General features: G+C 42.4%; 1 protein-coding gene across 1 annotated transcript; it reads left to right on the forward strand.

The window, feature by feature from the left end:
- Window positions 1–13,039: 13,039 nt before the first annotated feature.
- LOC120717221 (proline-rich protein 36-like) lies at window positions 13,040–14,328 on the forward strand. Its single transcript, XM_040005123.1, has 2 exons — window positions 13,040–13,099; window positions 13,144–14,328. The coding sequence occupies exons 1-2, from the start codon at window positions 13,040–13,042 to the stop codon at window positions 14,101–14,103; spliced, it is 1,020 nt and encodes a 339-aa protein (XP_039861057.1). The 3' UTR covers window positions 14,104–14,328.
- Window positions 14,329–14,651: the final 323 nt, after the last annotated feature.

A 14,651-nucleotide genomic window follows, 5' to 3' on the forward strand; every position in this document is an offset into this window, starting at 1 on the left:
CATACAAGTGTAATTTCTTACACATGCATGATTTTATACGTGTACAAAAAAAGCTATTCAATCTTCAAAGCAGAGATATTTGTGTTCATTGAAAGCATGCTAACTGTTTCTTCTAATAAAATTCAGACCAGAGGGTTCAGTCCATTTCTAGTTCCAAGTGTTCAACGATAAGAAAACGTGATCAAAAAGAGCAATAATCTATCTCAAATAAATAGCTTTCGGACTTAATAATGGCAGGACTTCAGTTGCTGGTAAATGGCCATCCTTTGACTCCTGCATTTACACTTTATTTACACAAAGTCAGTCTATTTTTAAAACAGTATTATACTGTACTGTGCCACACAGCATGTTGTTCCATACAGGAAAATCACACATTGTTCACAGTGTTCTGTTTACTCTGTACAACCAGACATTGGTGTTCAGTTTAGCCTGTAAAATAAAACAATAGTTTGGATGTAGACTAATGAGCTCAGAAGCATTTGTTTGGATTTGTTTTTAACTCTCATTCAACACTCCCACTCCATATTACAAAATACATTAACCCAAACTCTAAATTGTGCTTTACACTTTTAAGAGCCTTATCTATCTTACAGATAGACACATGAGCTCACACAGTGATACTGGCGTACTTGATTCTCTGGGGAGGCTTCGTTTGAAAAATATGAAAAATAACTGAAAAGTGTTGAATGGACCGTCTCTTTTTTCAGCACTGTAGCTATGCTTGGAAAAGGCCAGAGCTCTGAGACTTATTTTGCTTTAGCTCTTAGTAATAATGAATTCATGATTAGTGGAGAAAATACTTTAGTTATGATCAGTTTGTATTTACTGACAGGCTGTTTACCAAAGACGTTTAAGGTAGCTATAATTAAACCGCTACTTAAAAAGTTCTCTAGAGTTGCTGTAAAGCATGGAGCCTATATGATCATTTAAAAAGGAACGATCAGATGGTTTATTTGAAGAGTTTCATCATAGCACAGAAACAGCACTGATGACAGTTCTGTAAGGTTCTTCTTATGGCCTCTGACAGTGGAATCCTGTGCTTGTCCTGCCAGAGCTCAGAACAGCAATATAGTTGATAAAATCACTTTTCATACACTGTAAAAAATAAATACATACATACATACATAAATGTGTTATTAAAAGGAAATTAGTAACACTTTAATACATTAAATACATTAAAAAATACAGAACATTTTCTGCTAAATTTAGTAACTGAGTTTATAATTACAACAGCCCGTTGTTCATTTTTGATGATATCAACTGTAATATAGGTAATATAGGTTTTTACATATAATTTTACATTAAACTCTTGTATATTTAAACATGTATTTTCACATATAAAGTTAATGGATTCACCTTTTCAAAAAATGTACAAAAAATGGTATTGCAGTTATAATATATTGTTAGTTGCAGATTGTATCAAGTACAAATTGATTGTTTCGATTAATTTCACAAAATTTTGTGTGAATATGAACCTGGGAAGAGTTAGATTTATTAATGTATTAGCTTTTTTTAATACTGTCTTTATAGTGCTGTAATACAGCGTTATTACATTTCAATTTTCAATATTTACCTTTAAAAACATAATATATACATAAAATATACATTTTTAAAAAACTAGCTGGCTTGGTAGTCACTGAGATGGACTCCTGCAGATTCCCTTCACTCAGGAGCGAGTCTGCCTTAGACCTTTTTTCCCCCCCCGTCTGTTCCAGTAGGGGAGACCGGGGATAGTTGTAACATTTTTGACATTTCTGTCTGTAAATTGGAGCTCTTTTAAGGTAGTGGGTTCAAAATGTAATGCAAAGTATTTACATGTCTCGGCTATTAAATAGTGCAGCTATTTTCTCTGCAGCACAATTACTCATTGCATGGTGTGGCCTCAAACACAAAGAGTGAAATGTTACAATTAACCCCATAGTCTGGGTTAGTTGTGACATCCTGGGGTGAAATGTAACACAATGAAATAAGGGTACTAACAAAATATTAACATGTAATCTTTGTTTATTCAACACATGAATACACTTAGAGCCATTTATGTAGCTGTGTGTGTGTGTGTGTGTGACAGAATGCAGAAATCTAGCTTTTGAACATATTCCAACCCCCCAAAGAAGACAAATTATGGAATTTTCTGCAACTGAATATTTCATTAATTTTGGTTGGTCTTCCTTGGGTTTGGCCTCATTGGCTCAGTGGGCATTATAACCTACAACTCTTGCACCAATTTTGAACATAACAATGAAGCTGAAAAAATGTAGTTGTTCACCAGCATCGCAATTCCATTACTTTTTGTCATGGCTTACCTTGGTGTGGTTTGCAAAATGCTTCAGAAAGATGAGGAAATCTGTTTCTTGCACCCATCCTGATTTATTTCTACTACCAGTACTTCCTACTGGTCCATCTCTGACACAGAGGTCTGCATAATGTATGTGTGGGAACACAAACAGTGGAGGAATTGTGTTGCCAATGGCATTAACCGCATATACAAAAGCAACCAGTGAACCTCTCTCTGCTGATGTCGTTGCCCCAACTTGTTTAATATAAGTTAAAGTAATAGTGTGGTAAGTTGTAACATCTGCATTATTGTTACAACTGACCCAGACTCCTATGGCCCTGAACTAGCTAACATTACAGCCAACGACTAAAACATTAGCACTGAAGACAGAATATATCCCCATAGACATACAAATAACATAATTTAAGTTTGATGAGTTTAGCTGCAAAGCAGATAATGCTATTAGAAATTGAAATAAAGTAGAAAAACTTACTTTTTGGCATACAAATTACTTTTTTTCGTGTTAAATTGTCTGTGTTTGACAAAATGTGCTGATTTTTCACATGTGATAGCAGAACTGAGTTGGGCATGCACAGGATGAGTCACATCATTTGAAACTTAGCCCTGATTGGAGAAATTGGAAGTGTTACAACTGACCCACGTTACAACTATCCCCGGTCTCCCCTAGTTTGGCTTCAACACAAACCAGCACTGGACCATTTTTGTCTTAGCTAATTTTTTAAGATGACTCTTCTTAGATAAAAATTGTAGAAATCTGCACTATTTATCTTTAAAAAGTGTATTTACAAAATTCTAATGTTTCTCAATTTATTGCAATTTGCTTTATTCATGTCTCAACCAAAAGTCTATATCCCACTTCAAGTTTATTCAAAATTATATGATTTCCATTATTGGTCCACTACACTGACTTCCTGTAAGAGAATTGATTTGATTTATTTCTTAAGATTCATATGTCTTTGCTCCAAGACGCTTTTCTACTCTACTTGACCACTCGAAGCACTTTTTACAACATGTCTGTGAAGGTTCTCAGCCATCCAGGTCATTGTAGTCTAAGGAACTCGTCTGGAGCTTCTCAGATGAGAGGTGAAACATCTTCAAGGAAACTTAAAGAAGTCCAGACGTTTTTTACTTTCCCAACTCCTTAGACAGTTTTTACAACGTGTCTCATTCACCCATTAACACACATATTCATACAAGCACTACTCTCTACATCAAAGTCCTTTCTATTTAACATTTACAACCCAATGGATGAATTCCGAGTACCGTATTTTCACGACCATAAGGCGCACTGTGCTAAAAGGCGCAGTCTCAGTTATGTGTGCCCTTACTGTATTTAACACACACATAAGGCGCACTGGACCATAGGGCGCATACAAGTACCGTATGCGTATTTAAAAATAAAGCAGGAGCAAACCTGAATTCGGTACCTTACTCACATTTCTATTGCCGGTAATCGTCATCATCAACAACACACAAGCATACAAGTGTGCGTATTTAAAAATAAAGCAGGAGCAAAACAAAGTTTGGTACTCACATTTTTATCATCAATCAAACCCATCGAAGTCCTCATCCTCTGTGTCTGAATTGAACAGCTGCGCTAAATCTCCATCAAACATGCCAGGTTCACTGTCTTCACTGTCAGAGTCACTTTCCGTGCCGTGCGGCTCCTCGGAAACGATGCCGGCTTTTGCGAAAGCTTGAACAACAGTGCCAGCAGACATGTTAGCCCAAGCATCTACAATCCATTGGCAAATTGTGGCGTAACTCGCCCGGCGCTGCCTTCCACTCTTAGTGAAACTGTGGTCTCCACCGGTCATCCATCGCTCCCAGGCCGCTCGCAGCCTTACTTTGAACGGGCGGTTCACACCGATGTCCAGCGGCTGGAGTTCCTTTGTCAGGCCTCCTGGATGACAGCAAGCTCACAGTTCATTTGCTTCACAAGTTTTTTCACATCGGCTGTGAGATGGGCACGCATAGAGTCACAGATCAACAGCGATGGTGATGCGTGGAAAAAACCACCTGGTCTCCTTACATACACCTCCCTCAGCCACTCTTTCATCATTTCCTCATCCATCCAGCCCTTTTCATTTGCCTTAATGATGATTTCTGCTGGAAACTTCTCTTTAGGCAAAGTCTTTCGCTTAAAAATCACCATAGGCGGCAGTTTCTGTCCATTAGCATGGCAGCCAAGCACAACAGTAAAAGAAGACTTTTCATACCCCGTTGTGCGTATCGCTACCGTGCTGGTCCCCTTCTTCTCCACAGTGTGACTCACCGGGATGTCAAAAGTGAGCGGGACCTCGTCCATGTTTGTGATGTGGCTGGGCTGGATGTTTTTGTCGCCGATGTGTTTGCTGCAGTAGGAGCGGAAGATGGCCAGCTTTTCCTTATAATCCGCTGGAAGTTGCTGCGCTACCGTAGTCCTGGTCCGGATGGAAAAATGGCACCGTTTCATAAAACGAAAGCACCAAGACGGACCTCCTTGGAAATGTTCAATGTTCATCTCTTCAGCTAGTGAAACCGCTTTTAGCCGAATGGTGACCGTCGAAACGCTTCTCCCGCTCGCTCTTTGCTCGATGATCCACCGCTCGAGTCTTTCCTCCAACTCGAGCCACCTCGCCTTATGTCCGCGGAAACTCAGCTGCGTTTTCTTGACCTGCCGGAGCTTGTTTTCCAGCTTCCTCCATTTGCGAACCATCGATTCGTTAATCTTAAATTCTCTCGCCGCTGCTCGATTTCCATGTTCCTCCGCGTAGCTGATGGCCTTCAGTTTAAACTGTGCTTCGTAAGCGTGTCTCTTTGCCATTTTCAGGGTTGTTAAAACAACGATGTCCTGCATAATGCACATACCTGTCCTTTTATACAGGTATGTGCGATTGTCCCGGTATATACGATCAACGCCCACACTTCACCCTTTAACGTTCTCATGGTGTTCTCTACTACGTCCTCCTTACAACACATAGGGCGCACCGCGCTATAGGGCGCGCCGCACTTTTTGAAGAAAATCTAAGACTTTTAAGTGCGCCTTATGGTCGTGAAAATACGGTATCTTGAGACTCAGTATCTGAGTGGAGCGTGCAGGCAAGAATTGTCAAGGTCCTCACCAGTCGGCCCGTGATGTTGTGTTCTCGCTCCCTCTCCCCTCTCTCTCTCTGTTTGTTTACGTCTGTCGGGGGCGCTCTCCTGGGAGCGTCCCTGTGCTGAAGCCTTCGCACCTGCTGCTAATCATCCGCCATCTTAGCTGGACTATTTAACAGAGCGATCGACCTTCAGTCAGCGCTGGAGTATTAGCAAGGCTTGGTAGTGTAGCGGCTGATGTGTGGATTAAACCTCTCCATCAGGAACTGCCTCGTCATCGTTGTGCTCTGTTTATTTGTCACAGGGACCGCGAGGAGAGAGGACAGGAATTTCGAGGGCTAATCACCACCTGGGACGAGGGTTACTGGAGGACATGGGGTGTTTATTCTCTACTCGGGCACGGACGAAAAGAAGAGGAGAAAACCACCCACTCACCTTTCATTGTACATGGGAGCTGTTCACTGTTTTCACCACTTTGTAGATAAAACACACTGTTTACCTGCAAGGAGCTCCGCTGTCGAGTCCGCTCTTTCTCCGCCCCCTGACAGGAATAGGACCCAAACACAAACTCACTGACGTGAGGAATAACTCGAAGAACCACAGTTTTATTGGCTGGCAGGGACAAAACCATACAAAACTAAACTGAGAAATAATAAGAAAACAAAACACACACAGCTGACACGAATTACCTAGACTACACAGGGGAAGCAAAACAAGACACGCCAAACATGGGAACACGACCTTCACAATAAAACAGGAAACAGGAATGGAGGAGCGGCAGACTAGAGGGAACATGAGCGAGAGAGAGTGCAGGTGTGACGGGCTGGGGAACATAGATAAACACAATGGAATAAAACACAAGGGGAAACACAGCACAAGAACTCACACCACAATATAAACACAGACGCACTAAGGGAGACACAAAGACACGAGGGGAGATCCCATAAACAAATCTAAACAGAACCACCAACTCTAGACTAACACAGTCTAATCTCTCCAGTAAGTCCTCAGCCTACCGCGTGAAGTCCTCTCAGTTGGACAAACCAAAAACACCTCATCTAGGAGGGGTCCAAGAGGCGTCCTGTTGAGATGCACAAACACATTTACTTGGCTCCTTTCGGTGTTTCTTCACCACAGCAGACCAGTAATATGTCCTCATCGCTGCAGATGCTACACCAATTATCTGTGAGTCTCCTGCTCCACTCTTCACTCACTCATGACTAAAATGCTGACAAACCTAAATTCATCCAACTGAGGCAGACATTGGTTTCAAGCAGAGAGTGTGTAATCCACCTTTTTCAGGCTAACAACCATGGCCTCAAACGTGGAGGTGCTAATTCTCATCCCTGCCACATTACACTCAGCTGCATACTTCCCTGTTGTAATTTAGATGTAGATATTACTCTACTGGATTACAGTTTTTTCTGAATGCTTAAACCCTAACTGTGATTCCTGTAGCACAATCTCTAAAACTATTCAGACTTATAGCAAAACCACTCACTGAGTTTGCAAAACTAAAAGCACAAAAACTGCTTTGCACTCAGTTTGCAATTTTGTAACACACACTTTGCAAAACTGTAGGCACAATTCACTGCACAACACTAAATTACCAGAGGTGTGGACTCGAGTCACATGACTTGGACTCGAGTCATTAATTTTATGACTTTAGACTTGACTTGAAAAAATGTTCTAAGACTTGTGACTTGACTTGGACTTTTACACCAATGACCTGGGACTTGAATTGGACTTGAACCGGTTTACTTGAAAAGACTTGATATTTCACCCCAAATATAAAATTTAACATGCATATAGAGATTGAAAATGTGACGTCATTCAGGGGTAGAACCACAAAGGATTCTGGGAACTCGTGGCAAGAGGTACTAGCGCACGCAGGCTTTCAATTGAAATCAGTTATACAGCGATAAAAAGAAACACAAAAATGTCAAGAAGCTGTTGTATTATTAAATGCAATAGCCGGTCACATGACAGCCACGGGAAGCCGACGGGTAAAGAGATCGGTTGTTATCGGATTACGTCGTTGAAGAGAAATTGTTCGAGCCATGTTTCCGAAGTAACAAAGAGCCGACGGATGGCCTGGATTGCAGCCATTCAAAGATCAAATATAACGTCCCAGAACACTCCAGCTCACAGGTTAGTCTGCTATAAGCATTTACACACAGGTCAGTCTGCTGTTGTAGTTAATGCGTCATTTTTCATAACATAACTGGTGATATAGGTTACAAGCAAGTCTGGCGCTGAACAGAAATTGTCGCTCCTTTGTTTATTGTGCATAAATAGTAAATTGTCCTGACACAATATTGTGTTTCGCTTCTGTTATTATGGTACATTGACAAAAACATATACTTTTATTCACAGGGTAAAACAGGTTTTTTGTATCACTAATTGCCCAGTACGATTACAGCATACAGTATTATTGTCACTGCTACATTTCTGTGATGCTACCAGAAATTATTTCCACTACTAATTAATTAACGTTGAGCTCAAAGGTCCTATTAATAAACGGTTAACGAATGTGTATTTATGACGACGATTTGTGAGACTGGTAAACTTATGATACGTACGATGGTCTTTACTTTCTACACGGTGCATTTCAAGGTCCTGCACCCATCCGTCGGTAAACTGTACCTGGGCTTGTTGCAGTGACCGGAAGTTACTAAACTTCACGAGTGTATGCACTCACAAGAAGCGTATAATTATAAATATGCATATAAATATGCTACGATGAGATAGCTGACTTCATCTAACTAGCAAATGTTGTCCAGGCTACGTTGGTGATGCAGTTTTTTTTAATGTGTATGATATTTTTGTCATGTGATTTTAAAGCCGGTCCTACAACCGCATCCAAGAATAACATGCAGCTTATCTCAGAACTGTCGGTGAAAATTATTCTTGGAGCTAGGTTTAATTGAGCTGCATTTTAAAGAGGCGCAATTTCACAATTTGTGTATATTTTCTAAGTTCACTATTTCGTCATGTGTTGAGAAAAACACAGATTTAAAAATTACATGGTCTAATATTTACATTTAGCATATAACTGCGACATTATTTTTTCGTTTTTTTTTAAAGACTCAAAAGGACTTGAAATTCAAAATTTCAGACTTGTGACTTTACTCGGACTTTTACACCAGTGACTTGAGACTCGACTCTGACTTGCCTGACATTACTTGAGACTTGACTTGAGACTTGAGGATAAAGACTTGAGACTTACTTGAGACTTGCAAAACAATGACTTGGTCCCACCTCTGTCAATTACCAAATTTCCAACACACTCCTAGCAAAAGTATACACATGTATGGCTATCATTAACACCAATTTACCAACTGTCTGGCACACTTTCACATGTGAAAACTTTTTTAGATAATTAGTTCACTTTGCAATCAGCCTAAGCACTATAATACAGGTAAGCTGTGTGTGCGGAGTACAATGGAGGGAGCAGAAAGAGTGAGAAGTAGAGGAGGCCGAGGAAGAGGACGTGGAGGTGAAGAAGTAAGATGAAGAGGACGACAAGGACAAGGAGGAGCAAGAGGAAGACGAGGAGGGGGGAGAGGAAGGGTAGGAAGAGTAAGAAATAGAATTGCTGATGACATCAGAGCTACAATAGTGGACCATGTAATCAACCGTGGAATGACCCTGAGGGTAGCTGGCCAACGGGTCCAGCCTAACTCGAGCCGCTACACTGGAGCAAGTACCATAAGGACATCTTGAAATGAGAATCGGTTAGTACAGTCACTTCGCACAAAGATTTGTAGCACTGCCATATGCCAATGAGAAACACACCAATACCATTGATGTAAAAATACGGAAATTGTAACTTTACAGAATTGCTAGATGACCAGATGCTGGGGGCAGAGGAAGCATGTTCACTGCAGACCAAGTAACCCATATAGTCATTATGGCGATTGCAAATAATCCTATACTTGGAAATAAACACTTGTGTTTGTTTTGATGTGTTTGAATAAACACCAGTACTTGAAGTTTGGATCCCTCTATGCTTATGGATCTATGACAGAAGTATGAGCTCAGACTGACATAGCCTACCTTGTGCACAGAGAAAGCAAAAGCCAGATGTGTTTTGTATTCATACCATCAGTGTGCAGTTGGCGCATTGTGTGCTTAGTAGATGATGGCTTGTGTGTACTGTTTGATACGGAAACACCATTTTTACGAAGGTGTGAAGCTGTGTTTGCTTTTGCAAGAGAACTACAATGTTTTGATTATTGGGTGACAGGTTTTCTTATTTGTGTGAAGAGTTTTGCAAAATTAGCCAATAGTTACAAAAAATGTGCTTAAGCAATCAGAAAAAACTGTAATAGCGATGGTACAATAGTCAACTACACATGCCTCTGAGTGCTTAGCTGGATCTTCATTGGGATGAAAGCTGTCAGTTTGTAAACTGAAGACATATTGTCACTGCTGCTCCAAAGTATGCTACTGTCCAACTGCAGGCACCGTATGAAGTTGTTGGCTTGGTCGATCAAGTTTCAAGCTCTGATCAGCACACAAACCAGGACTCAGCTTGCAAACATCTTCCACTGTTGCTCAATTCTTCCCCACCACACACAGTCAAAACACAGTGTTTAATTGTGTCACAGAAAAATAACCACAGGGCAAATAGGTAAAGAGGAATGATGGGAGTTTTTCTGTGACAAAGAAAGGTGTACTTGCTTATCTTTTAAATGATTGGTGGGCTGGGGTACTTGTGTTTAGTGGAGAAGGAAAGAGCTTTATTTCCCTCTAATTTGACAACATGCCCTCATACACCATGCCACTGTGTTGTTTGTGCAGCTCACATGGGAAAAAGGCTTTTTGGAATGAGATTTTATAATAGTTAACATTCCACCCCAATAGGTTTGTATATCATTTGTATATTATTACACGCCTTTCAGGTAAAATTCTGAAATCTATTGTATTGGTTGTATTTGTTTTGTGAAGACCACCCCTAATTTTTCTTCCAGTTTCCCAGATGAACTGATGGATCCAGCAGAAAACGTAAAGTAGTCAAGATGTCCCCATCTTTTGACACATCCCACACTTGATTCAAATTAATCCTAATTTTCTTCAAATCCACATAACATTCACTTTTCCTGCAAAGATTAGTTTTTTTGAGACAGTTCAGTTTCCAGATCATTTTCAAATACGCACACAGACTTCTTTCTTTCTGAAGTTGCAAGAGGGGCAATGTAACCCCGCTATTTAAATGTTCCAACATAGCAAACACAGTGTTCAGAGTACTTCTCTATCATCTACATGTACTGTCAGACTGAAAGAGACTGGTTTGTGCCAGATATCCTCTTACAGGAAAAAAAAATCCACTTGATTTAGGTGTCGAGTGAGAGCATGCAGGACAACTTGCTGCTGTCACTCAGCTTATTTGGAATTTGTTCATGAATAACCAGGTTTCTTACTATTCCTTGAATTTGTCTGATTATTGCGCCACCTACACTTAACAGATGCAGATGGTGAAATAATCAGAATCTTATCTTTTCTCCAGTCAAAAGGTCTTGGGGTAACTAACTCTTTGCATGTATGTATTCTTTCAGCTTTGCAGTAGTTGAATGATAGAATTGCCATCAACCAGCAAACACACATGCCTACAAATTTGGCTTTTCAGGTTTTAAAGAAAAAATTCTATTCTGTGCTAGAAGACTTCTGCCTATTCAAAAAGAGAGGATTCCTATTGGTTGGTTAGAGAAAGTATCTGTAATTTGTTGTAGCTCTTGCTGAGTGGTTGGCAACTGTGCCATCTTTGTGTGAATATGTTGTGTTGTTTTGACAGAAAACTAAACAGCAGTGCTGTTTCTAGGGTTACTGAAGTTGGGCTAGCTGGTATACAATGATGTGCTACGTGATTGCTAGCGACACAGCTATGTTAGCATAACATAAACACAGTGAAGCTGGAAGATAAATGCTATGCTTCTTTCACTCTATAAAAGTTAACGCGAGGGTTCCTGATGGTCAGGGACAAATGCAATCGCATGGCAGGATGCTGTAAATGGACCAAACTTTAGTCAGGAGAACAACTGAGATAATCCATCCACAATACGAGGTTAGTCATTAATATACTGCAACAACATGGGAATAGAGCAGCTGCCAGAGAATTCGGCATTAATGAATCAATGGTACGGATGTGGACGAAGCAAGAGGAATGAGTTGAGTAAAATTTGACTTATCTGACTGTTTTGTTTTGCTTAATGCGCCTTATAATCCAGTGTGCCTTGTGGTCCGAAAAATACAATATTTGAAGAGTTTCAGTCAGGTTTCAGAGCTCAGCACAGCACAGAAACAGCTTTAGTGAAGGTTACAAATGATCTTCTCATGGCCTCTGACAGTGGACTCATCTCTGTGCTTGTCCTGCTAGACCTCAGTGCAGCGTTCGATACTGTCGACCATAATATCCTATTAGAGCGATTAGAACATGCTGTAGGTGTTACAGGTACTGTGCTGCAGTGGTTTGTATCATATCTATCTAATAGACTCCAGTTTGTGCATGTAAATGGAGAGTCCTCTTCACACACTGAGGTTAAGTATGGAGTTCCACAGGGTTCAGTGCTAGGACCAATTCTGTTTACATTATACATGCTTCCCTTAGGCAGCATCATTAGAAGACATAGCATACATTTACACTGCTATGCTGATGACACGCAGCTCTATCTGTCCATGAAGCCAGATAACACACACCAATGAGTTAAACTGCAGGAATGTCTTAAAGACATAAAGACCTGGATGGCCGCTAACTTTCTGCTTCTTAATTCAGATCAAACTGAGGTTATTGTACTCGGCCCTGAAAAGCTTAGAAATATGGTATCTAACCAGATTCTTACTCTGGATGGCATTACCTTGTCCTCCAGTAACGCTGTGAGGAACCTTGGAGTCATTTTTGACCAGGACATGTCCTTCAACGCACATATTAAACAAATATGTAAGACTGCTTTCTTCCATTTGTGCAACATCTCTAAAGTTAGAAATATCCTGTCTCAGAGTGACGCTGAAAAACTAGTTCATGCATTTATTACTTCCAGGCTGGACGACTGTAATTCATTATTATCAGGATGTCCTAAAAACTCCCTGAAAAGTCTTCAGCTAATCCAAAATGCTGCAGCAAGAGTCCTGACAGGGACTAGAAAGAGAGAGCATATTTCTCCTGTTTTGGCTTCCTGTTAAATCCAGAATTCAAAATCCTGCTCCTCACATACAAGGTCTTAAATAATCAGGCCCCATCTTATCTTAATGACCTTGTAGTACCATATCACCCTATTAGAGCACTTCGCTCTCGCTCTGCAGGCCTACTTGTTGTTCCTAGAGTATTTAAAAGTAGAATGGGAGGCAGAGCCTTCAGTTTTCAGGCCCCTCTTCTGTGGAACCAGCTTCCAGTTTGGATTCAGGAGACAGACTGTCATGGTTCTGGGTCGGTGACCCCGTGTTTTTGATTTTTGTACTGTTATTTTTGATATTTTGAATTATGACAGTTTGTGTTGTGGTTTCCCAGTGTTTATTCTGTGCTCCCTCTGTTTCCCATTGTCTCTGCCTGTGTATCCCCTGTAGTGTAGTCAGGTCTCTGCTGTGTTAAGCCTGTGTCTCTTAGTCTGTCTTTGTGTTTGTGTTTCCTGTTTTATTTTGAAAGTCCGTGTCTGATCTCAGCGATTCATGACAGAACGACGCGACCAGACATGGACCCAGCGGCACTCAACCCACCAGAAGAACTGCGTCTGGACATTATTTACTCCGTGGAAAGGCTCCTGCATCTCTAGCTTGAACATGAGGGGAGGGAACGTGCTGTGGAAACTAGACTACAGCGTTTAATCTCCGGTCTTCCTTGGCTACTCAGTGCGCTCCACCCGCTCGAACAGGATTTAATCCAAAATGAGCTCCATCTTCATCCCCCAGCTGCTACTGTTCACCTGCCTGAAGGGCCGGATGTGGAGCTGCTCGGCCCGTCGGAGCCATCATCAAAAAAGAAGGGGCGATCACGCCGCCGACGTCCATCGCCACAGCCGGACCCCGAGACCTCTGAGTTACCAGCTGTGGTAAAAGAAAGAGACAATACTCAAGAGCTTCCTGGATTTGGGACTGTTTATTCCGGAGCCGTTTGTTTTCACTTAGCTGTCCAGCCAGAAGCTCACTTAGCTGCCCAGCCTCCTGAAGCTCATTCAGCTGCCCAGCCTCCTGTGTCCCCCGCACCTCAGCCATCTACCCCACCACTAGCTCCATTTTCACCTCAGCTATCACTCCAGCCATTAACTCAGTCTGCTATTCAGTGCTCGGTTCAACCTTTAGTTCAGCCTCTTGTGCAATCCATAGCTCATTTGCCTGTTCAGTCCATCACTCCTGCGCCACCACAAGTTCAGTCTCCTGCAGCTCAGCTGCCACCAGTTCAATTCCCTGTAGCACTTCAGTCTCCCTCAGTTCAGTCTGCCACTCAGTTTCCTCCTCAGTCGCCCTTAGCTCAGTCATCTACTCAACCACCTACTCCACTCTCACCACAACCGTCACTGCAGTCCCCAGTTCAGTTTCCTGCAGCTCAGCTGTCTCCAGTTCAGTCTCTAGTGTCTCCTGTTCAGTCGCCCTTAGCTCTGTCATCCACTCAACCACCGGTTTCACTTTCGCCACAACAATCTTCGCCACCCCTTTTTCAGTCTGTAGCTCAGTCTCCTGCTCTGCCCCCTGTAACACAGCCATTAGTCCCGTCACCTATGGCACTGAACCATTAGCTCAGTCGACTTCAGTTCAGTCCCTTGTAGCAATTCAGTTCCCTGGTCAGCCACACACTCACCCACCTAGTCAGCCTAATGTTCAGCCAGGGGTCCCCACACCCTCTGGCTCTGCATCTGCTCCTGCTGGAAGCTCAGGAGAACCTGGCCAGCACTTCCTCGTCTCCGCTGGGGGTTCCAGTGAGCCCGGCCAGCCACCTGTCTCCGCTGGAGGGTCCGAGGGGCCCGTCCAGCCATCACCGTCATCCATGCCTGCAGCAGCCTCGTCAGCTGGGGGGCCCGAGGAGCCCGTCCAGCAGCCAGCAGCTTCATCCTCGCCACCTGGTCCAGCTTCGGCTTCAGCTTCGTCTTCGCCTGGTCCAGCTTCGACCTCCTCGCCTGGTCCGGCGGTGGCCTCCGAGCCTTCATCCTCGTCTGGTCCGACCTCCGAGCCTTCATCCTCGCCTGGTCCGGCTGCCTCGTCTTCCGCCTCGCCTGGTCCAGCGGTTGACTCGCCACTTCCTCGTCCACACCTTGCACGGCCGGCTTGTCCCCAAGATCTCCTTCGC

Source organism: Simochromis diagramma, unplaced genomic scaffold (assembly GCF_900408965.1).
Source record: "Simochromis diagramma unplaced genomic scaffold, fSimDia1.1 OVJJ01000085.1, whole genome shotgun sequence".
Classification (NCBI taxonomy): domain Eukaryota; kingdom Metazoa; phylum Chordata; class Actinopteri; order Cichliformes; family Cichlidae; genus Simochromis; species Simochromis diagramma.

Excerpts from the sequence above, each read along its gene's own strand:
- LOC120717221 (XM_040005123.1), top strand. The coding sequence starts at position 13,040 with ATGACAGAACGACGCGACCAGACATGGACCCAGCGGCACTCAACCCAC. Across the intron at positions 13,100-13,143 it reads CAACCCACCAGAAGAACTGC|CTTGAACATGAGGGGAGGGA; the intron begins GTCTGGACATTA and ends CTGCATCTCTAG.